This window comes from Ostrea edulis, chromosome 1, assembly GCF_947568905.1.
Source record: "Ostrea edulis chromosome 1, xbOstEdul1.1, whole genome shotgun sequence".
Taxonomy (NCBI): Eukaryota; Metazoa; Mollusca; class Bivalvia; order Ostreida; family Ostreidae; genus Ostrea; species Ostrea edulis.
The window spans coordinates 72889273-72913554 of record NC_079164.1 but is presented as its reverse complement, the minus strand read 5'-3'; the positions used below and the strand labels follow the sequence as shown (position 1 = coordinate 72913554).

Sequence of the window (24282 nt, the reverse complement as noted above, 5' to 3'; positions counted from 1 at the left end):
ACCTGAACTCACAGTCAGTTTTGTTGTTTTCATTGTTACGTATAGGTATTCCTACGCGCCATTTCAAAAACGTTAATTCAAGCTTTTTAAACCCCTCTAAGTGTATGTCATACGACATCGATTTTCACACACTGATTATTATTATTTTCAACATTCATCGCATATTGCTTGAAGGGGTTGGGGTGTTAATTAAGATTATGTGAATTTAGTATTTTTGTCAGACATTGTACTTTTGATCACACCCCTTTGGTACATGTAATAAACCTTGTAAATTCGTTTGTCATTTTAAATTCTTTTTAAAGAGTGTTTTTATTTCGTAGCTAACATATAAAAATCAATGTAGACGATAACAAATACACAAAATAATAGCATGATATAAACAACTTAATCCTCTGGTTCACACACACCCTCTGAAAATGTTCTAGATCCGCGCCTGGACAATATCAGTTACATACACATGTATATTGAATCCGTATTCAGTGTAATCTTTCCGTTGAAATATCTGGGTTGGTTTTGTTTTTTCACGTGCAATTCAATATTTTGAAAATTTTGTTTTATTTAAATCAACTTTTAATACATTAAACAGCTCGAGCTGCATTGAGTTACGTAGCATTGGGGGGTTGGGGTGGGGATTAGTCCTACACGTTTTCGACATCGTTCTTTTCCCGCTTTATTACAGGCAATGTTGGCCATTTTCAAAGTTCAATGTATATACTGGCTCGTGAGATTTTTTTTTATTTAAAAAAAGTAGCAGTGATTTATAGTGGAAATATAATCAAATTAACCGAAGAATTGAAATATTTTGGATTTAGAACTTTAATTTCATTTTTTAATTTGGCGAGATAAGAATTTTCAGACAATTGTGAAACCAACTTCTTCTCCGGCTGCGCTCCCTCTTTCCAGGTGTCTCTTGTTTATTTCAGATTACTTCTAAAATTCTCGAGATTCATATTGTATCACAACTTGGACAGAAATAAACAGTAAACCCCACTCCTTTTTCTCCAACCCTACAATTTGACGAAATTTTTGGCAAATATGATCCTCAATGTAATGCTCCAGTTTGACATATGTTATGACCATGACCAATTCTCGTGCAATCCGTGGACGGACAGCTTGATGGCGTCTGTGGCACACATTATTGATTTTCTGTCTTCTAATCATAAAATGCCTCGCCATGCGAAATGTACAGTACAAAGGTCATGACATTTAAAAATTAAAGTTCAAGTTCATTTTATTCACTCAAACCACATTATACATGGTACATGAGGACAGGTGCATTAAGTAAACATACATTTGAGTAAGAATAAGGTCAGAATATGTACAAATATACAATATACATGTATTGTAAAAGTATTTACAAAATATATTAAGGAGGACAGACTAACTCATACACTTGAACTTGAACTTGAACGTGGTCATAAAAATATAATATATAAACCCTTGTCTCAAAACAAATAATTAGATACATAAAAGACGTCATTCTTTATTAGAACACGTCTGCGGTAACAGACACCTGCCCCGCAGAAACGCATGCGACTTCTCCAAACTTATATCATAGAATAGGTCGGCCGTGCCGGCCCATAATAAATATCTGCAAGAACAGAGAAAAAAGTGCGGAAAACTGAACTGACGGACAGACGGACGGAGTGAAAATCTAAAGTGCCCTTCCACTTCGTCGGTAGAGGACTAATAAAACAACATTAAGCCGAAACCCGTCTTTTTCTCTGCTGTTCGGTTACAATAATTGTCTAAGTGAAGTGTAACATTTTTTCTTTGCATTTTCCCGCCTTCCATGGGGACAACCGATACCTCTCAGATAAATGTATGATTATGTGTATTCCTAATCTAGTTTTTACATTCATTACACATCTTGAAACTACAAATACTACGTGTATTTATTTAACACGATAGAATTTGAATATTGTTTTCTGAAATAAAGTTTGAAATGCCTTTGTATTCTGATATATACTAGAACATCGATTTGTTACTTACAATGGTAATCCGGGTCTACCATAGCAAACGTCAGGTTTGAAGCGCCTCTTTTCCAAAAAGCATATGATCACTATCGCCACAATCTAGTTAATGATAAAATATTCAATTATTGATCAATGTCTACGGTATAGTACGGTTTGTAACAGTTTACACGTACATGCATTTAAATTTTAAAAAAACTTTGCATTTTATAAAGCGAAAAGTAACTAACACCATCTTATTTCATGTAAGTTAGTCAACAGTTCAAATCCTAATTGTGCACCGAGGTTTAATTAATATATTTGAACAACGCATTTCAGAAAATGTATACTTTACCGCATATATAACCAATCCGAATTGAGAGAAGATAGCATTGGTAAGTTGTAAGCATAGGTCTTGTCTTTCAGAGTCTGGTTGAACGGTTTGGTTCTGCATACTGCATTTATAAACGAAGTACAAAAATGACATGAGATTCAGAACTTTCATTTGATGATCATATTGTGTAAGATCAAGTACTACCCTCCCCCCCCCCTCTCTCTCTCTCTCTCTCTCTCTCTCTCTTTATATATATATATATATATATATATATATATATATATATATACATGTATATCTCAAGACAAGGATCCGAAGCAGACTGCCATACATGTATTGCACATCATATACATCATATGACTTAATAACAAGTTGCTGTCCTTTGAAAAGGGTGAACATAACGAACAGTGATCAATCTCATAACTCAGGTACAGTGTATAAGCAATACAAAACTGAAAGATGGGCAAACACGGACCCCTTGATAAACCAGACGTGGGGTCAGGTGCCTTGGGGGATTTAGCATTCCCTGGCGACCGGTCACACCCACCGTGTTATATTGATCAGGTAAACGGAGATATCCGTAGTCAAAATCAGTGTGCCAAGAACGGTCTAACAATTCTATGAAACACGTCAGACAGCATTTGTCACAATGATATATTGTATTGGCAAACTAGATCGTTATAACAACCATGGAATTTGCAAAATACTGACTTTAAACGAGTATGTTGAAACCCCTACCCCCATCAACTTGTTTGTCAGTAGGCTGCCTCGATTAAAAAACTAATCATACGCAGAACAAGCTCTTTCGTATCGAATCAGTTGAGAGATATAAACACCATTTGCAGGTGATAATGGAATATTGCTACATAAATATGGGAAGTTGACGATGGAGAAGCTGAAAACATCCCGTTTGTCATAAAGTTGGGTTGTTACATATAGTCTACCGTTATTACCTACTTTTAATAAAATATCCAAGTATCTGTGGTGTCTTTTATTTCGAGTTCAGAGGGATATATCGAATCGACATATGAATGAAAGTTATTATTGTTTATAGATAAAACGTCGTCGATATGTCTAAATGTCAAATTGAAGTCCAGAGCAAGAGATTTTTTCTTCTCACGTAGAAGTTTTTTTTAATAAATTCTGCTTGATAGGAAATTGAAAACAGGTCAGCTAACAAAGGAGCACAATTTGTGCCCATGGGAATTCCAACAGACTGTTAGAAGACTTGATCACCAAATACCACGAAGATATTTTGTGTGTGTAATCATCTAGCTGAATGATATAATAAAACGCTAAAGTAGCTGTATGCATCATTACGAAAATTTGGAATTACTATCAAGTCATTAATTTATCACGGCTTAAAATTCTTCCTACAAATTGAATACATGTACTACAGCGGCATAGAAAGGCCACATAAAAAGACTATTATTCATTCGAACGAATTAGCAATTTGTTCGGACGAATTACCAATTTTTTCAGACGAAATAGAAATTCGTTCGGACGAATTAGCAATTCGTTCGGACGAATTAACAATTTTCTCGGACAAATTAGTAATTCGTTCAGACGAATGACCAATTTGTTCGAACGAAATAGAAATTCGTTCGGACGAATTAGCAGGGACGTAGCAACAGGGAGGGGGAGGGGGCAGGGAGGGCCTGGTCCCCTCCCCATTTTTTAAATTCCCTTTTTTTTCTTACATATTAAAATTATATTTGGTCTGACTGCCCCCCCCATCCTTTTTGGCTGGCCCCCAGCTTCCCCCTTTTAAGACTGAGCAGGGTGTAGGGATTCCCATCATTTTTCAACTTGTTATTTCAGGGGTGAGGGTTTGGGGGTGGGGGATGCTTAGTTTACGGTATTTACCGTCGCCATCTTCATGAAAACAAGCATTCTGATAGTATTGCATGGCAATACATAGTCCCCTACCGGTTGCAAAAATTACTGTACCACAACAATACAGTTTATTATGTAGGTTATGGTAAAAGAGAAAATTGGGGAACCAGGAAAGGAATGGTTGGAAATCAACACTACGATTCGAGTAGAGACTAGACCTGGAAAAAAGACAAATTTATGATTTACCGGTAGGTTTAGGCCTTTAACCAAGTCAATAAACTGTGACGTGTAGGTGATTATGAATAATTTAGCTATATTGCTGTATTACTATGCTAGAAGTTTTAATGAGTGTAGTACTCTTATCTATAGAGATAAGAAACTTGGATGTAAACTAACATTTGATGCTGTTTTTCTAAGTCCAAGGGTCATAACTTAATGAAAAATCAACGGACCGAGATGAAATTCGAACTTGATCTGTAACTTGTTCTGTCAAAGTAATGTATCAAATATCAAATGAATATCTGTAAGCACTCCCCCAAAAGTCCGGAAAACTGATAATTCATGCTATTTTGCCAAGTCCTAGGGTCATAAATAAGTGAACAAGATGTACTGTGAGCAATGCTCACTAAGAATACCCCCCGCTTACCCCAATCTCCCAAAGGCTGTTGTTAATAGGTATAAATTACCTCTTTCCTGAGTGTAAAAATATAGTATGCCTTTGTAGAAGAAAATGGAAAATATAGTCCGAACACAAATCCATGGCATAAACCTATAATTTTGACCTTGAGATCAAAGGTCAACTTCATAAAGGGTCATGTATGTACATGACACATAGTCTCATGGTGATACACCCATGTCTTATGGTATGACTATGTCAAAACCCTCTAATCAATTTTGACCTTGAGGTTAAAGTTCAAGGTCATATAGAGGTCATGAAGGTACTTGACACATCATCTCATGGTGATACACTCATGCGTCAAATATGGTATGCCTATGTCAAAGAACAAAGAAGTCATGGGCCTGACACGAATCCATTATAAAAACGTTTAATTTTGACCTTGAGGTCAAGGTCATAGGGAGGTCATGAAGGTACATGACAAATCGTCTCATGGTGATACACTCATGTGTCAAATATGGTATGCCTATGTCAAAGAACAAAGAAGTTATGGCCCTGACATGAATCCATTGTAAAAACTTTTAATTTTGACCTTGAGGTCAAGGTCACATGGAGGTCATAAAGGTACATGACACATCGTCTCATGGTGATACACTCATGTGTCAAATATGGTATGCCTATGTCAAAGAACAAAGAAGTTATGGCCCGGACACGAATCCATTGTTATAACTTTTAATTTTGACCTTAAGGTCAAGGGTCAAGGTCATATAGAGGTCATGAAGGTACCCGACACATCGTCTCATGGTGATCCACCTGTGTGCCAAATATGGTATGCCTATGTCAAAGAAGAAAGAAGTTATGGCCCGGACACGAATCTGGAGACAGACAGACGGACAGACAGTGATTCCTATATACCCCCCAGAACTTCGTTCGGGTGGTATAAAAATCAACGGACCGGAACGAAATTCAAACTTGATCTGGAGCTAGTTATGGCAAAGCAATGTACTAAATATCAAATGAATACCTGCAAGCACAACAAAAAAAGTCTGGAAAACTGATAATTCATGCTGTTTTTCTAAGTCCAAGGGCCATAACTAAGTGAACAAGCTGTGTTTGTGAAATACAAATGCCCCCGATAATGGTCAATTCCAAAGATGGCCAAGGTCACAAGGACAAATATCTTAGTACCAATAGAAAGATCTTGTCATAAGAAATGCTCATGTGCAATATGAAAAATCTAATATCTACTGTTTAGAAGTTATGACCAATGTCAATTTTTTTTAAAGTAGGTCAAATGTCAAGGTCAAACGGTTTAGTACCCAGGAAAAGGTCTTTTCAAAAGGAATACTCATGTGAAATATCAAAGCTCTCTAGCACTTACTGTTCAAAAGTTATCAACAAAGTTTCAGACAGGATGACAGAATGACAGACAGGACAAAAACAATATCCCCCCCCCCCCCCCGATCTTCGATCTCGGGGGCATAAAAATCAACGGACCGAGACGAAATTCGAACTTGACCTGTAACTAGTTATGGCAAAGCAACGTATCAAATATAAAATAAATATCTGCAAGAACTGAGAAAAAAAAGTGCGGAAAACTGGACTGACGGACAGATGGATGGACATACATACAGACAGACGGACGGAGCGCAAACCTATAGTCCCCTTCGACTTCGTCGGTAGGGGACTAAAAATGTTTATACGGAAAAATTTGGAATTAAATCCCATTTCAGCGTGTGCTCCAATTTAAGTTTTGTGCTCCCCTACCATCACTTTAAAATGTTTTACTACGGCATTGGCGTTGCCTTATAACTAATAACAAATTCGTCCGAACAAAATCTTAACTCGTCCGAACAAATTACTAATTTGCCCTAACAAATTTACTTATTTGTTTGAACGAATTTCTATTTCGTCCGAACGAATTTCATTTTCGTCCGAACAAATTGGCAATTCGTCCGAACGAATTACTAATTTGTTCGAACAATTTGCTAATTTGGCCGAAGGAATTGCTATTTCGTCCGAACGAATTCGTAATTCGTCCGAACGAATTACTTTTCTGTCTGAATAATTTGCTCATTCGTCTGAACAATTTTCTATTTCGTCCGAACATGGGATGGGATAATTTCTCCTATGAACAATAAAAGATTATTTATCCCACAAAGCCAATATTGATGGGATTAATCCTACATGTATTAAACAGTGTATAGCAGTTATCATCTCATGTACCACACACACAGAGCAGTGGCGGATCCAGGAATTGCGGTTATGGGGGGTGCCATTTTATGAGGCAATGGATCCAGGGCGAAGCCCTGGTGGGGGTTCAGGAGGCAAAGCCCCCAAATAGCTCCTGGATTTTACAGATTTTATGGGGCTAAAATTTTTCTCCTATTTAGTCAGTTGTACTATTTTCTACCATTTTAAGAAGGTGAAATTAATAAAATGACCCAAATTTTAATGATTTTTTGGAAAAAATAAAGTTTTCCCAATAAGGTAATTCAAGAAATCAAGGGATTTTGTCATTTATTTCCGGGAGTGGAAGAAATTATTGCTTGTTTTATCGTTTAGCACACTGTACATTTTCCGAAACAAGATATCGCGATTTACCTTAAATTTGAAAATTTTAGGGGGGGGGGGGCTTCGCCCCCTCTAAATCCGCCACTCCACAGGTAATTTCTCCCATGTAAGCAAAATTTTATAAGATAAATGATGCTAAGGAATTTTTTTTATCCCATAGGGCTAACGTTATGACAAGATTTTTGTAGGAGTGAAAATCCTGCCCTTATCCCATAGGACCTTTGTCTTTGAAGGCTTATATCTATTATTCTACAAGGATGTGGGAGTCCAACCTTGGGCTATGACATACTGCTAAAAACTCCCACCATGTGCACTTAGATTTTTCTCTAAATGCTCATCATAAAGGGTAGCAAAAGTCCGAACTTTGTCGTGTCCGAAGTTAAATGTCGCACTGTTAACAGTTCTTCAACTATAAAAAACCAACGCCTTTATTACGTAACAAACCCCAATATATTACCAGCATGATTAATATGGTCATAAAACAAGTCATACGTGTATTTAGAAGCACTATATTACACAAAATAAGCCTATAGAGCTTTACGGTTCTTCATTTAGTATTATACCTCAGTATGAGAATTCTATGCAACGCGTAATCTGATTGGTTTTGACAATCATGTGATAGGGATGATAAAACTTCATAGATCTCCCTCTCAACCGCCCATCCCACCCCATTATATTTCACTCATTGGACAGCCCAATCTAATTAAAATCAGATCCTAGAATACGCTTACAATCGCTACTTACGCAGAGTATACGGCGCGGATCTAAGAAGTCTGATTTTAAAATTAGATTGTGGACAGCCCCGTGCATTTTCCATAAATTTAACGTCAAGGTACATAAAGCGTATTGTGACGTCACAATAAGCCCGAGTCATTCTACTTTCATAGTTCATAAGGCACAAATTATGCGGGTCTCTGTTATCATACCAATGTATTTCGATGTTTGTACCTTCTAATACGTTGACGGTGCGGTGTTACCGTTAGGGCGATCTCAGCTACATACAGTGTATAGAGGAGAGGACTTCAATTTCAAATGCATTTTATAGTCTTGCTTTGTTTCGTTATAATAAACAATTTATTGCATGAATATTCGGGAGATATGAAGATTTATTCACCCACGATAAATCATATAATTGCAAAAAATGTATAGTATCCCATGTTATTAATCTCTGGATAGGGATCAATGTACATGTAAACAGTGCAACAGCACTTCTACAGCTTGTATGAACCAAAGAAATCTTTCCCAGGGCTAATTCGCTAAGCTAGTGCGTCAGCTGAGTTGTCCCACTTCCAGTTTTGAATATCAAGATGAAACCAACGCCTGATATACATAGAGTGTCTAAAAGAGGCAGTTTACCGACACAGAAGATTGGGTATTCCTATCACAGGAGAAAGGTCAGGAAGATATCCAGAATCTGACTGAGCAACAACTGCGAATGTAGATGAAACCAAATGTTTTACCCGCATGTCAGTGTATTTAACCATTTCTCATCAAGGGATTCCAAACACTGCTTCTAGTTGTCAGAGAATGGTTCAAATAGAAAACAAGAGGCCCACAGGCCTTATCGGTCACCTGAATACTAGTGAAAAAGTATCACTACTTCAATGGGCTATGAAATCTAGAAAAAAAGAATTCCTGTTCTGAATATCTAAGCTAAATTCTAATGTTCAGCAACATTATAAAACAAGATGTGTTCTTATAACTTCACTGCCTTCAAAAGTGCATACACTGATGGAAGGCTTTAAATAATATGTGTATTAACATTAAAACATCTAAAGATATGACTAATTTGGACTCATGCTAAAGTCATAACCCTGGGTTTTGATAGAAATTCACCATTTTTTGTTCATCCTTTTCTGCTATTCCTAAGTATGCATCTAGATTTTATACAGTATCAGCAAACTTACACATAAATATTAAATACTAAGTTTGGCCCCACCCTGGAGTCAGTACCCTTAATCTGGGGATCATCAAATTTACAATTAATTTTGGTAAAATACTACCTGCTTTATCCATTTAGTTTGAATTTAGTATCAATAGCACTAAAGAAGATGTTATTTAAGTGTTTTACACAAAAACATTATATAACAAGGTTGGTCCCACCCTGGGGGTCAGAACCCCTACCCTGGGGATCATGAAATTTACAATTTTGGTAGAGGCCTTCCTGCTCTCCATCACCATGCAATTAGGTTTTCTTACACGTGTGCGGTTCTTGAGAAGAATATTTTTGAAAATTGGTCAATTTGGGGCAGTTTTTGCCCCGCCCCTAAGGCCCCAGGAGTGCAGGAATCATTAAATTTACAATTTATGTCCCCCTCGTTCCAAAGATGCTTCATACCAAATATGAAAAGAATTGGAATGATAGTTATCAAGAAGTTAAAAATGTCTTTTGTTCACATATCTAATAACTGACCATTTTGGCCCCGCCCTGATACCAAAACCCCTAACCCTGGGATCATCAAATTTACAGTTTTGGTAAAGGACTACCTGCTCTTTCTAAATACTTATTTAGTTTCAATATAGTATCAAAAGCACTAAAGAAGATGTTATTTAAATGTTTTACACGAAAACACTATATACCAAGTTTGGCCCCGCCCTGGAGTCAGAACCCCTACCCCGGGGATCATGAAATTTACAATTTTGGTAGAGGGCTTCCTGCTCTCTATCACCATGCATTTAGTTTTTCTTACACATGTGCGGTTCTTGAGAAGAATATTTTTGAAAATTTGTCAATTTTAGGCAGTTTTTGCCCGCTCCTAAGGCCCCAGGGATGCTGGAGACCTGAAATTTACAATTGATGTCCCTATTGTCCAAAAGATGCTTCATACTCAATTTGAAAATAATTGGACTGGTAGTTATCAAGACGAAGTTAAAAATGTTTAATTGTTAACGCACGACGGACGATGGACGACGGACGACAACCGATTGCAATAGGTCACATGAGTTTGATGGATGGTGTCACAACAATGAATTTTAAAATATTGAAATATCTTTCTGAATTCACCCACCTGCCTCTAGTTACTGTGCCCGGTTCAGTCAGTTATTCTACTTTCATTATAAATACCTGGAATTCGCGTATATATCGGTTATCTTCTTTTGGGGGTTTTTTTGTTGGTTTTTTTGAAAATGGAATTCGTGTCAATAATTTCGGAAACCGTGGTCATGCTTTACAATTTTACACACACACACACACACACACACACACACACACACACACGGCTATATCTATCTCTATTTATCTTTCTATCTTTATTTATCTACATGTTGGATGGACTATCATGAAGGTCATTCTAACGAGTCTAATATCTCCGAGAAACTTTGAATACAACAGGACACATCGTCACAAACCACGGGTTATTGTTTCATTCTATTTCACAAACTAGAATGAAACAATAACCCGTGGTTAGGACGATGAACAGGGCATTGCTAATGATTGAATTTTTCCTCACCATTTTATCTTGTATGATATGTTTTGAAGTTCTTGCTGTGAGATTATATCCTCGCCATTTTTTTTTTAAAAACGAGTCATTACCTGGTTCTTATCAGTCACAAAGTGTAGCTGTGTTGGCCCGGATCGATATCGGGTATATTTTCTTCCGTAAATTAAATCTGTGTCAGCAATTAATTTGAGAAATCGGAGTTTTATGGTTTGACAAGCTAATTACATGTAGATACTATTACATGACCTTAGATTCACTTGACTGGGACTAAATACCCAATAAGTAAGATTGCAACGGCTGGAAGCAAACGTATTTTAAAAAGTTCATATATATTTATATACGTAATACACAGTTACTATGTTACGTTTTTCTTACATAACTTACCTGTCTATTGTGTCTGTGTTCAGTTAGGGAACAAGGCAATTCCTGATAAGAGTGAATTCGATGCCCGGTTAATTAACTCGGTACCCGTTCTTTCCTAAGATCAATTGATTTTTTTTTTTAGAGATACGTTGTAACAAGAATAGATATGGGTTAGATCTACCCCATATCCAAGATATTCGACTTTTAATTTACTTGAATTTTCACTATACTCAGCTGATCTCTAAGAAAAGACTGCACTTGTTATGAAACTGGTGTGAATTCTGGGTGCCGAAACGTCTTAATAATAAAGTGCCGAAACGTCTTGGTGCCGAAAAGTCCTGCACCCGAGTTACCTGCCCCTATACAATGAGTTAATTGCCCCTGTATTTCATCTGTTAAGTTGTACTTAAAATAGGCTAACTCTTGCGCAAAAAAAGATAGAAAATATCAAATATGGGAAAGTGGGACGATAGACCAAACATATCTACGAAGAGACCGTTAATGCCGGAAATATCTCTGTCTTTAGTAGTGTCCGCGAGGTATATTAATAAATTTATAAAACATGAGATATTAGTACCATATTGCCCGGGAATCAAAAGATTTTTGCAAGATCGGGAAGTATATTCAATATAGGCTAAACAAGCACAAGGCCAGGGCACGTGGTAAGTCATTCCGCAGCGCAGGAATGACCAAAACTAGCCTACTAAGGTACCATTTACAGAAATTACCAAAAAATTACAAAAATTACCGAGAGAGGAGCTAAAATGACCTCAGTAATACATGACATCTACTATCATATTCACATTAAAAATTTTGGTCCCTCCTTTGACGACTTCAATAATTTTTAATTTCGGTCATATCTTTGGTATTTTCTGTGAACGTTTGTAATTTCGGACATTATATGTAACAATCCTACTATTCATTCCACAATGAAGGCCAGTGGGCCTAGATTTTTAATTTGATACACGTATAAACTTAACACTGCGCAAGTTACGTCACATGTTCGCCACCTCCCGGTTAAAAATCGTATTTCCCTACGTTGGCCATTGTAATTTTCTTATCTGTAGCTTTGACATCTGTTATTTTCTCATCAATTTCAATCAACTACAATAATGTTCCAGATTGGGGCAACCCATTAACTTGTAGATCTATGAAGACTTGATAAATAAGCTAAAATTCAAAGTAATAGCGTCTTGCATTTGGTTAGGTAAAGAAGGCAAAGGGAATCGAACTTGGGACCCCTGCATTACTAGTGCTGAGTCACTGAGCTATTCATTCAGGCAGACTTCGCCCTCAAAGACACACAACCCAGATTCTTTTTGCCCCTGACATTACAACCTATAGTGCAGGGGTGGTAAATGGCACAGAATGCAGTATAGGGGAGGAGAAAATATTTGGCTGGACCGGGAATCGAACCTATGATCCCTGCATTACTAGTCAGGTGCTCTAACCACTGAGCTATCCAGGCCGATATCCACGGTCCGTGTAGCCCTAACTACTAAATTCCTCCCTTTAATTTGTCTTTGCCGTCGAAGACACACAACCCAGATTCATTTCACCCCTGGCAGGACAAGAGTGGTCACGGCACCAACTGGTAAAATCTTGCACAGAGGTCCCTAGGTTCAATTCCCGATCCAGCCACAAATTTTCTCCGTGTATGTCTATTTGAGGTTGAGTTGGAAAATTACGGTATCTTCATAGTGACAAACTAATGAAAATATTGATCAAATTTGACTGGTCAAGGGCTGTTAATATAAATAAATTTAAAACATTGGTCATTGTAATGATTGGGTTCATGTTATACTAAGCTTGTGTTTCAAGACAAGACTGTCTTTGTTGGTGATGATACTGATGTATATATTTAGAAACAAGTAATGCTGACTAAAACAAATGTCAGTCAGTCAGCCAGACTTTTAACCAGTCACGGAGTGACGGGCATACATTAATTTCGAGCCCTGTATATATTGCCAGACAAGTAGTCCAATCAGATTATAAACTTTAACTGAAAAATTTGCAAGCCCATTCATAAATTAGAGACCGGTGGCAGTGCAGTGTTTCTCACCAATGCTACAATCCCTAAAATTATGCTATGTCAGTAATTCCCAAATGTCACAGGCATCAAACTTTCAATATACATAAATGAAAATTGTAAAACTTAAATTCTGTTGGCAAAGTTCAGCAAGAGAGGCATACATTTTGTTTCAAATCCCCTTATATAATTACATGTATTCATTTAGAATGTTTTCTTAGTTTCCAGGATTAAGCCAGCCAGTAGATGAGATTATTATATCAAAAATACATTTACTTGTACACGAGGGCACACAAAGCGTTGATGAAACAAAAAGACATTTCCGTCTGTTTGTAAAGGAAACTATTTCACCAGGGAACACCATCTCAGAACTTAACAGATGCTTTTACCCCGCCAATAAGGATGTAAGAAATCACATTTACAGGGCACCGAGATTTTACCAGTAAGTTCTAGATTTTTTTTTCTCAGGCTCAAATGTGCTTTTCCGATCAAAATTTGTTAGTTGTCTGTCGTCGGCATAAACTTTTCACATTTTCATCTTCTTCTCCAGAACCACTGAGCCAATTTCAACCAAGACTTGGCACAAAGGGGAGATAATCACAAAATTAGGGTGGGGTCATTTAAAAATCTTCTCAAGAACCACTGGGCCAGGGGACCTGAAATTATCATTAAAGATTCCTGACCTAGTGCAGATTCAAGTTTGTAGCTCACCTGAGCTGAAAGCTCAAGTGAGCTTTTCTGATCGCTTTTTGTCCGTCGTCTGTCTGTCCGTCCGTCTGTCTTTCTGTCGGTCTGTCTGTTAAACTTTTCACATTTTCGACTTCTTCTCCAGAACCACTGGGCCAATTTCAACCAAACATGGCCAAAAGCATCCTTGGGTGAAGGGCTTTCAAGTTTGTTCAAATGAAGGGCCATGTCCCTTTCAAAGGGGAGATAATCATAAAAATGCAAAAATAGGGTGGGGTCATTTAAAAATCTTCTTCTCAAGAACCACTGGGCCAGAAGAGCTGAAATTTACCTGGAAGCTTCCTGACATAGTGCAGATTCAAGTTTGTTCAAATCATGGCCCCCGGGGGGTAGGATGGGGCCACAAGTGGGGGGGGGGGTCAAAGTTTTACATACAAATATAGGAGAAAGCTTTAAAAATCTTCTTCTCAAGAACCATTGGGCCAAAGAAGTTGACATTTACATGAAAGCTTTCTGACATAGTGTAGATTCAAGTTTGCAAAGGGTAGTTTGGGCCATAATAGGGACTAAGGTTTTACATGGAAATATATATGGAAAGTCTTCAGATATGGGCCAAAGTGACTCAGGTGAGCGATGTGGCCCATGGGCCTCTTGTTACAAATCACGACCCCTGGGAGTAGGATGGGGTCACAATAGGATTAATGTTTTACATAAAAACATATAGGGAGAAAATCTCTAAAAATCTTTTTCCCAAGAACCACTGGACTAGGAAAGTACAAATTGCATTGTACATGAAAAGTTCCTGACATTGCAGATTCAAGTTTGTAAAAATCATGGCCTCTGGGGGTAGGTTGGGGCCATAATAGAGACCAAAGTTTTACATGCGAATATATAGGGAAAATCTTTAGAAATGGACCAGGGTGACTCAGGTGAGCGATGTGGCCCATGGGCCTCTTGTTAACCTATATCTTTTATTTGTGTGAAGATATTCAAACATTAAGAACAGACATATATATATATAAATCTTTTTTTCTTTCATTTTTTCATCCAGGGTAGTAAAGAACTGTGTGCATTGGTTTTGGAAGAATTTGGGCTGTTTAGGCTAAAATCCATTATGTAAGTTCATCTTTGTGGTGCACAAATTCCATATGGTCATTTCAAATAGTCAACATTGCTTCTATTTTCAATCTGAAATTCTACATGTATTTTGTTTGAGAGATGAAAACAATCCTCGAAACATTATCACCGTTATCTTTAATTTTCCATCATACTTGTGTCAAAGAGTTGAACTTTCTTTACCAGCAATTTTATATTGACTTCGCATTGTGTGATATATAAAGTTTTATGATTTTATTTTCTGTCTAAGATATTCAATATTTAAAGGAAAAAGATAATGGTAGGAGATGGTAGGAGTTCAAGTTCATTTTATTCACTCAAACCACATTATACATGGTACATGAGGTGCATTAAGTAAACATACATTTGAGTAAGAATAAGGTCAGAATATGTACAAATATACAATATACATGTATTGAAAAAGTATTTACAAAATATATTAAGGAGGACAGACTAACTCATAGATTTTTTAGATAAACATACAGAGTTTTTTAAGTGTTTTAACCTTACTGGTTGACATAATTTCATGAAATTTAATAACATTAGGTCTTGTGTAATACCTACTGTGTAGGTATTCTTTTCTAATATTTGACAAAGCATTGCATTCTAATATATAATGGAATTCGTCTGCAATTTTCGATTCGTTACACAAAACACAAAATCTTTCATTATATGGAATACCAATCCATCTACCAGTCTCTATAGGGAGGCGGTGATTTGTGATGCGAAATTTAAGAAAAATAGTTCTGAATTTTTTTGACAATTTTTCTAAATATTTTTCTGGTCCAAAGTATATTTTAAAAGTTCTGTATATTTTACCTTTAGATGAATTGAACATATCGCTCGACCATGTTTGAATGAATTGATCCTTAAGTCTTTGTTTGACAGTATTTGTTATCCATTTTCCATTTATGTTCTTTTGTTGATTCCATATATTTGAAAGACCACACGTGTTTAAAATTCGATGAATACATTCAAACCAGGGGTTCTTAACAGTACCGTTAAGATATTGTGTATGCAAAAATTTGTAAAGTACATTAACAATTTTAAAGTCACAATCTTGCAATAATGTAGCCCAGTATGAAATCATTCTGCTATACACATTAATATAGATTGGGAAACGACCTGTTTCGCCATATACCATAAATGAGGGCGTAGAGCTTTTCAGCTGAAAAATGTGTTTCAGAAATTTTAAGTGAATGCGCTCTACAACTTGTAAATTTTCATACCCCCATATTTCACATCCATAAATTAAAACTGGTAAAACTACTAGGATAAATTCTAATTATTCAGAGAAACTTGATAAATACTGTGTTTGAGCTTATATACTCGATAACACAATAGAAGAATGCAATTTACTAGTTAAACTTTGATAGGATACTAAATTTAGGATGAGCCAATAAGATTATGTCTTGTTTTTCATGTTACAAGATTGGACAAAATATGAACACACACATCCAATACTTCAAAGATATTATGTTTGTGGAGGCAGATATTTTGATTGCGTCCACTGTTTAGAATACATCCTGAAGGGAAGCAGACTGCTGCCTTTACCCATTGAAATAATGATTAATCATAACTATATCTGTTTTGTACCAAATAGAAAGAGCATTCATTCAGGTCATTTTCAAATCCACTGGCATACATTGTACTATACGTGCAACCTTTTCAAACTTTACATTTAAGATTTTATAAAGGAAATATCTTAATGTTTCACATGTTTACCTTTCACTGTGCTATGTAATTCATTATACCTACCATTATGCCAGTCTTCCTGAACATAATTTGTTTTCTGCAATTTCATTGGCCAAGAGGCTTAATCCTGGGTTATCAGATTGAGCATTTATATTTAGTATCCCATTGATTTGTCAGCCCTATATAAGGAGCTGACTCAGATTTACTCACTCTGCTAGGTTAAAGAACTCTAAAACAATATTGACTTGTGCTATAATAAATTTGTAAACTTTACAAGTCTTTTCATTTCAAACAAGGTGTTGAACATCATCTGGGATTCACAACCAAACAGGTACAACATGGAAACAGTGTGTTCCATGATTTCTGTAGTGTAAAAAGTCCAGCTGATCCCAAGTACACTGTACTATTGACAACGATTGTTTTTGATAAGCACAATAGAAGTTCTACTTTGGGAGAAGCTATAATTATTTTAGTCCTAGCATACACTGCTTCCTGTTAGAGTTAGGGTGCTGTATAACTTGGTACCTCTTTGAGATAAAATGCTTTATCATCAAATCATAAAGCATCTTCCCTCTAACAGATACCAGATTATAAAGGGAGGTTGCCTTATAAGTTGGTACCTGTTAGAGGGACAGTGCTTTATAATGTGGAACCTGTTAGAGGGAGAGTGTCTTATAAGTTGGTACCTGTTAGAGGGAGAGTGCTTTATAATCTGGTACCTGTTAGAGCGGAGGTTGCCTTATAAGTTGGTACCTGTTAGAGGGAGAGTGCTTTATAAGTTGGTACCTGTTAGAGGGAGAGTGCTTCATAATATGGTATCTGTTAGAGGGAGAGTGCTTTATAAGTTGGTACCTGTTAGAGGGAGAGTGCCTTATAAATTGGTACCTGTTAGAGGGAGAGTGCTTTATAATCTGGTACCTGTTAGAGAGAAGGTGATTTAAGTTGGTACCCATAGTATGTTACAACATAGACCATAGCATATCTTGCGCATCTGACAAATTAAACGTTATAAACTACTATCATCAGTTAACTGAAAATTAGAAAGTTCAATACATTGATAAAATTGAAGTTCTGTACAGTTTTAGTTTCAATTAAAATAACTAGTACGAATAAATAACACTACTGCTATTATAGACAATGAAGTACAGAAGACATCAGGAATTAATTGAAAAGTGGAGTATATAATATGTATCGGTACTGCATGTCTGAAAGTGCACAAGATTTAAAAACAAAATCGATTGCTTTTAGATAGTCAATATTGACATTTATGGTCATAAACTGGTGATTATACAATGTTTGGGACTTCCATCTCTTACTTCTGGGAAAGTTGGAAAAACGTCATTATATTTTGCTGCTATTTTCTTGTTTATAAAGATCTACGTGACGCAGATTCTTGTGCATAGAAAATCGTCTTACTTAATGAGGACTTGTTCTTAAACCTCGGGTTGTCTTTTACAAAAAATATCATTTTACATTTATTCATTTCATTTACGAAATGACACTACGCCGTTCTTAATGACAGTTATGATGTTCTAATAAATGTTTCACAATTTCCTACAAATTTGAAATAATCACCATTGCATTTCTGAAATAAAGGTCGCCGCTCTGAATTTTTACCGCCCATATGTACAGTGCATGTCCTCTTCGTTGTGACGTTAAAAGACTAGACAATCAAGACAACTGTATTTGTCCAAATTCCGTGGTCTTTGTTTGAAGAACAGGGATATCAGTTTTCAAACAACAAATATGTAAAAGTCTTGATATCCTCTATGGAAAGTAACATTTCAAGTTGATTTAAAGTGTACACATTGTTAATTGTAATTAAGCGTATTTCATATCAATGTGCTGTCACAACATTCCGTGAAATTATGAATACTACGACGTTCTAATGGTGTATCAAGATTTTAAAATATTCTGCCCGAAATTTGTACATCAATGATTTAGAAATATCAGTCTAATACTTTGGGGAGGATGTGATGCTATTACATCCATTATAACACACGGTACCTAATATGCATTAAAAAAATTATATGTCTATGCATAGAATGACCATTTTTCTCAATTCACTGCAACAGTGTATCATTCTTGTTAACAATGTAGATTATTAATATTTGTCAGGGTTTTTTGATACTTGCTTATGTAATATATGTCTCTTGATTTAGACGCGGGTTGTGTCGAAAATCTGAGTTTTAAATAATCAACAGTGTTGTGCTTCTCATTTTTAGAGCCGATTGATTTAAATATGATTGAAAGTATTCATGTTTCCTACGTAATTGATAATAAATATACATGTGTTTGCCAACCACAATGGAGCTCCAACAGGACCTATTTTACCTAATATTGGTATATCAAGAAATAAGTATAAGAGGATTATTTGTACGAATCATTGTGATTTATAAATTGGCACGAGGGATAATTCGTACCTACCTAAGATGAGATAACTCGTGGTCGTCACCCTGTAAGCGGTACCAGATAGCCTCGACCAAAATACCGTCACCAGTCTTTTGTCACTAGCAAACAGTGCACACACCGGTGCTTGCAAGACATATGAAAAAATGGATAGATGGCACAAATACGGTACAAAGATATTTATGCTTTTTTGTCGAATGATAAAGAAGGAAATCAAGGAAGTTGGGGATTAGCAAATTTATTAAATTACAACAGAAAAGTATAGCTTTAAAAATACTACATGAGAATGCGTATACCTATTAATACAACTTATTGGGGCACATACTTTGTGCAGGCTTAATTTTTGCTAAAAATGATCATTTTTATCACAAAATTTCCCTATCAAACCAGTCTTATTGCATCATTCTTCCCAAATTTTTCCTTTTATATCTGTATGGAAATTCAAAGCAAAGACATGAAAAAATTGAAATCTCTCGGAATAAATACAATTGTACTCTAATTTTTACCATGTAACAAATTAATCCGACTTAACTCACTATGAGTTAAGTCCTGTTATCGAAATGAACAGAACAAGTATTTGTTGTTCAGACGAAGAAACATAACTCTTGCAATCAATTGAATTGCGCGGTTTTGACACTATCCCCCAAAATACCTATTATGACACTTTCCCTCTTTGTAATCCCTGGGTATATATAGTGCGCAAGCGCTAACTGCCTGTCTTTTTCGAGTTGCATGTCAAGGAAAATCCAAATAGAAGAGATCTGGAATTTCAATTCAACACCATCACCCCGTCCTCGACTGATTCACCATATATTTGGGTATAGTAAAAACATATCTAAACTGCGGTACGTATTTACGTTCAATTATTTTTGATTAATTTGACAGCTTATCGTTTTTCTTAAATGGGTTTTACAAGGCGACTCGCTTCATCTCTACCGCCATATTGTACACGCCGTGTATGGCATCACGGTCGGTTCTTTTGATATTATTGAATTAACTCTTAAGGGTGGCTATTCTATTCCCATACATCTACTGTAATATTTAAGCATTAATTTTGTTTATTTTAAAACTTATCTGTAAGATCGTAATGTTTATATTTAGGCCTACTTAGCTAACCCGACAACACGTGCTGATTCATATTATTCCTCTGATAATATTGTTCAACTTCGTAGAAAATGTTGCGACGTACCAAGCGACCATCTAAATCGCCTTACGCTAGACCGGCACAACATCCAGCTCTTGGTCATTGCCCACACAGAATCTGACCCCTGCAATTCCAACGCGGATTCAGCCCCGTCCGACATCAAGTCAACCCCAATAGGAGAATCAGATGGGCATATAGGACACAACTATCATTTAATCACAAAGGTAGCCTCCCAGCCTAATCGCGGAAACCACCGTACCCACACAGCCACCGGCGACACCCTTCATAACAGGTGAAAATCCCCTTTCTTAACGCACAGCATGTTTATAATTTTCGTAATTTTATTTCATATTATTGATGTTTTGCTAGCATTGTTTTGATATTACCTGCCTTAATGCTATGGTAATTTCCTTTTACTACTTTAATAACACGCTGTATCAATTTTATTGTGTGCAGTGCTTAATGGTTATTTATTATAATATAATTATTATGCCCTCCCCCTTTCACGGAAGAGGGGCATATATTAGTTTGCACCTGATGGTTGGCAGACTACGTGTTGCCCGCTCAATATCACCAATTACTTCATCGTAATGATATTTTATATGGGAGTTGTTAACTTGGTTATGAGTTGACGAGGACCCCTACCGGGGTATTGTTTTTCTGGTCAAGGGTCAATCTTCTCTGGACATAGGAATACCTAGTCTGCTCAATATCTTGAGAACCCTTTGCTTGACAGACATCAAACTTAGTACACTGGTACATCCCAAAGAGTAGATAACCCCTATTGGTTTTGAGGTCACATGGTCAAGGGTCAAACAGGACATAGAAATTATATACTGACCACTCAATGTCTAGAGAACCCTTTGCTTGACAGACATCAAACTTGGTACACTGGTACATCATCAGAAGATGACCCCTCTTGATTTTAAGTCACATGGTTAAAGGCCAAGGGTCAAACTGGATATATGTATATATTGACCACTTAATGTCTAGATAACCCTTTGCTCGACAGACATCAAATTTGGTACACTGGTGCATCTTCAGGAGATGACCCCCCTTGATTTTGAGGTCACATGGCCAAAGGTCAGTGGTCAAACTGGACATAAAAATATATTGTCCAATCAATATCTTGAGAACCCTTTGCTTGACAGACATCAAATTTGGTACATCTTAAGGAGAAGATGACCCCTATTGATTTTGAGGTCACGTGGTCAATGGTTTAATTGTTTCCTAATTTTAAGAATTCTTCGCTATACTGACACCAAATCTGGTACAGCATAAGAAGTAGATGACCCCCATTGATATTTGGTCACTTGGTCAATCCACTCCTGACATTGGAAGATATTGTCTGCTCCATTTCGAATTGGTGATACTACTATCAATCAAATTAGGCACGTGTGTACCTGTTTTCAATTTTGCACCATGGGGGCATATACATGTATGTTTTACAAACACATCTTGTTATTACAAGCATTACTGATGAACTTGGGGCTCACGTTTCTCAAGCCATCAAAGATAAAATTTGGGCAAAGCATTATGTCAATTTATCTTAACTCTTGAATTCACAATCACACAACAACCATGATACGCACAAATATTCAATCATACAAGGTCAATTAGTTCTCGAACCCATCATCAAACATAACAAAATTCCCACGATTCATAACGCCATAGATGGATTTTTGATATTCGCAAGTATATATTTAGCTAGGCACCCTTCTGACATCCAGGGCATCTAAAAAATATATTCATGCCATTCTCATAGCACATGATCGTAACTAGTTCTAACCGGCTCGAGTACGATAGGTGTTCTGGCCAACAACAACAAAATCCCTCAACCTCCTTTGGTTCCATTGATGCTGGGTTATGGCTCATGTATATATGCAATCCTAGGTTTCCTACCAGGTAACCCTTCAAATCAGTGAAAAACCAGACACATTGCTACATACACACTGGTACATTTAAATATTCATTGTTTGATTCAAAATATTCAGTGAATTATGGATTCATTGACCTCAAATGTTGCGATCATCACTTTAAAGGTCCATGCCTTAAACCACACAGCATCAACTTATCAAATGGGCATAAACTCTCTACAAACTTTCGTACCAAATATCAATTCCAGCTATGTTGGCCCCCCACCAGTTCACCAGTGTATCAACTATATTGCTTTCTTAAGTACCACCTTAGTATCGTTTTCAACGGCTAGGTGCATTAGTTATAAAATTCAGTTAGAGGACGGTATTGACAACACAAAACCTTCATAGTAAGCTCAATCCTACAGGGATTCCATAGGCTGAACATAGTAAAGCATGCCCGTTTCCCTATCACTCTTCGTATATTTATCCTACCAATAGTTTGTTCAAGTTCATGCGAAGCCGCCACGTTTCCCACCGCATTTCAGTTGGCATTTTTTGCATTGTTGCGGGTTGTTGCTAGTCATGCCGCTCCTACGCTATTGTACAATCACGTATCAATAGGCGATGTACATATTTCGTTGTTTATAACTGGCTCAAAACATCAATGCAATAGGGGTTCTATGTTGCACATTTCACTCAACTCACGAGCAGATTCATTGTTCAAGCACATGCACAATTTTTTGTCCATTAGACCAATCACGTGTCCCATTTTACTGCCACCTTAATGCCAAACCGCTCACAAAATATCAACTTGCATGATTATTGCACAGGCCTATTGAATTCATCGGTCAAGATCCCCAACACGAAATTCAGGCTAGAGGCAGATGGAAATGTGAATCATTTAATACCTATATCAGAGCCTAAAAATTCAAATTTTTAAGTACACCTGCAATATTGTGCGTCCTAATTCAATACTACTGTCGGATTATTGCCTCTTCCATTAATCATTATCCTGCCCGCTGTATATGGATTTACTACAGCACATCTTTTTAGTGTGGTAAGAGTGGTATGGTGTGGAAGGAGGTGGAGCCTATTGTTGCACAAAGGGGCAAGCCTGATATATAAATTAATTGGGGAGGGGGGCCGTAATGGTACAACGCCATTGGCTAGATTGCAAAAATTTCTGAAATTAACTATTGCCAGGATGCCTATTTACAAACATCTTCCACAAACTCGGTTCATATCGTCCCAGATCCTCCCCAGGCGTTACTATACACATACGTTCTCAATATTGCAGCAGACAACGCACGTACGAGTATTATCAAATCTTTAGCTCCATTCGTAACATCACACAATGCCGAATACATAAAATACCTAGGTCTTCAACAATGCTCTTCCAAATTTCACAGACACAGTATGCATTGTCTGATATTGCTCAGGTTATGTTTTTAAACAGTATCTGGGATGGATTGCTCAGCATTGTCCAAAGAAACGCTAGAATATTTCCTTAACCTAACTACTATTTGATAAGAAGTCTCCCTGTCATGGCTCGAGCAAAATTTTGCCCGCTTGTGGCGGATGTCTTCATGTATGTTAACATTTCTTAAACAGACATGAAGACATATGGCCGAATTTTGCTATGCCTGCCACAGATTTTGTTTCAGTCCAGGTCCGTGGCCAATAATTGGGCTTATTGTGACATTGAATGATTGATTGATATATTGATTGATTGACACATTGGTGGATTGAAATATTGATTGATTGAAAATATTGATTGATTGACACATTGGTGGATTGAAATATTGATTGATTGATTGAAAATATTGAATTATTGATTGATATATTGATTGATTGACACATTGGTGGATTGAAATATTGAATGAATTATTGATTGATTGACACATTGGTGGATTGAAATATTGATTGATTGAAAGTATTGAGTGAATTATTGATTGATTGACTCAAACATGCATGGACTATTGATGCTACAACATTACTATCCAAAAGTCGTTGTAGATCATGCATTTCATTACAGAGTGTGTATGATATACATACTGATGGTTTGTATTGATATGAACATTGTCGTTGAATTGGAAATATGTTTTTATTAAGTAAAGCCATGACAAAGACTGCCAATACGTGTTATCGTTCTGTTCTATTGAAATAATGTGAACTTTAGAATGGCAAAAACAAGAAGGATTGATGTAATCTACACTTTCTCCAAATTT

The 24282-nt window shown here is 36.6% G+C and overlaps 1 protein-coding gene across 3 annotated transcripts in view; it reads right to left on the bottom strand.

Moving 5' to 3' along the window:
- The window catches only part of LOC125682460 (stimulated by retinoic acid gene 6 protein-like), a 55071-nt gene extending 43680 nt beyond the window's left edge, over window positions 1-11391 (bottom strand). Inside the window, exons 1-3 of one of the 3 annotated variants that reach the window (XM_056159654.1) lie at window positions 11137-11391; window positions 2308-2407; window positions 1993-2075 (exon numbers count right to left, since the gene is read on the bottom strand). In XM_056159654.1, the coding sequence (XP_056015629.1) occupies window positions 1993-2075; window positions 2308-2406 (182 nt within the window). In that variant the 5' untranslated portion in view covers window position 2407; window positions 11137-11391. Of the gene's footprint in view, window positions 1-1992; window positions 2076-2307; window positions 2408-10320; window positions 10366-11136 lie in introns of those variants that run through there. The other 2 variants (XM_056159662.1, XM_056159665.1) reach the window with 2 other exon arrangements.
- Between the last annotated feature and the right edge of the window lie 12891 nt (window positions 11392-24282).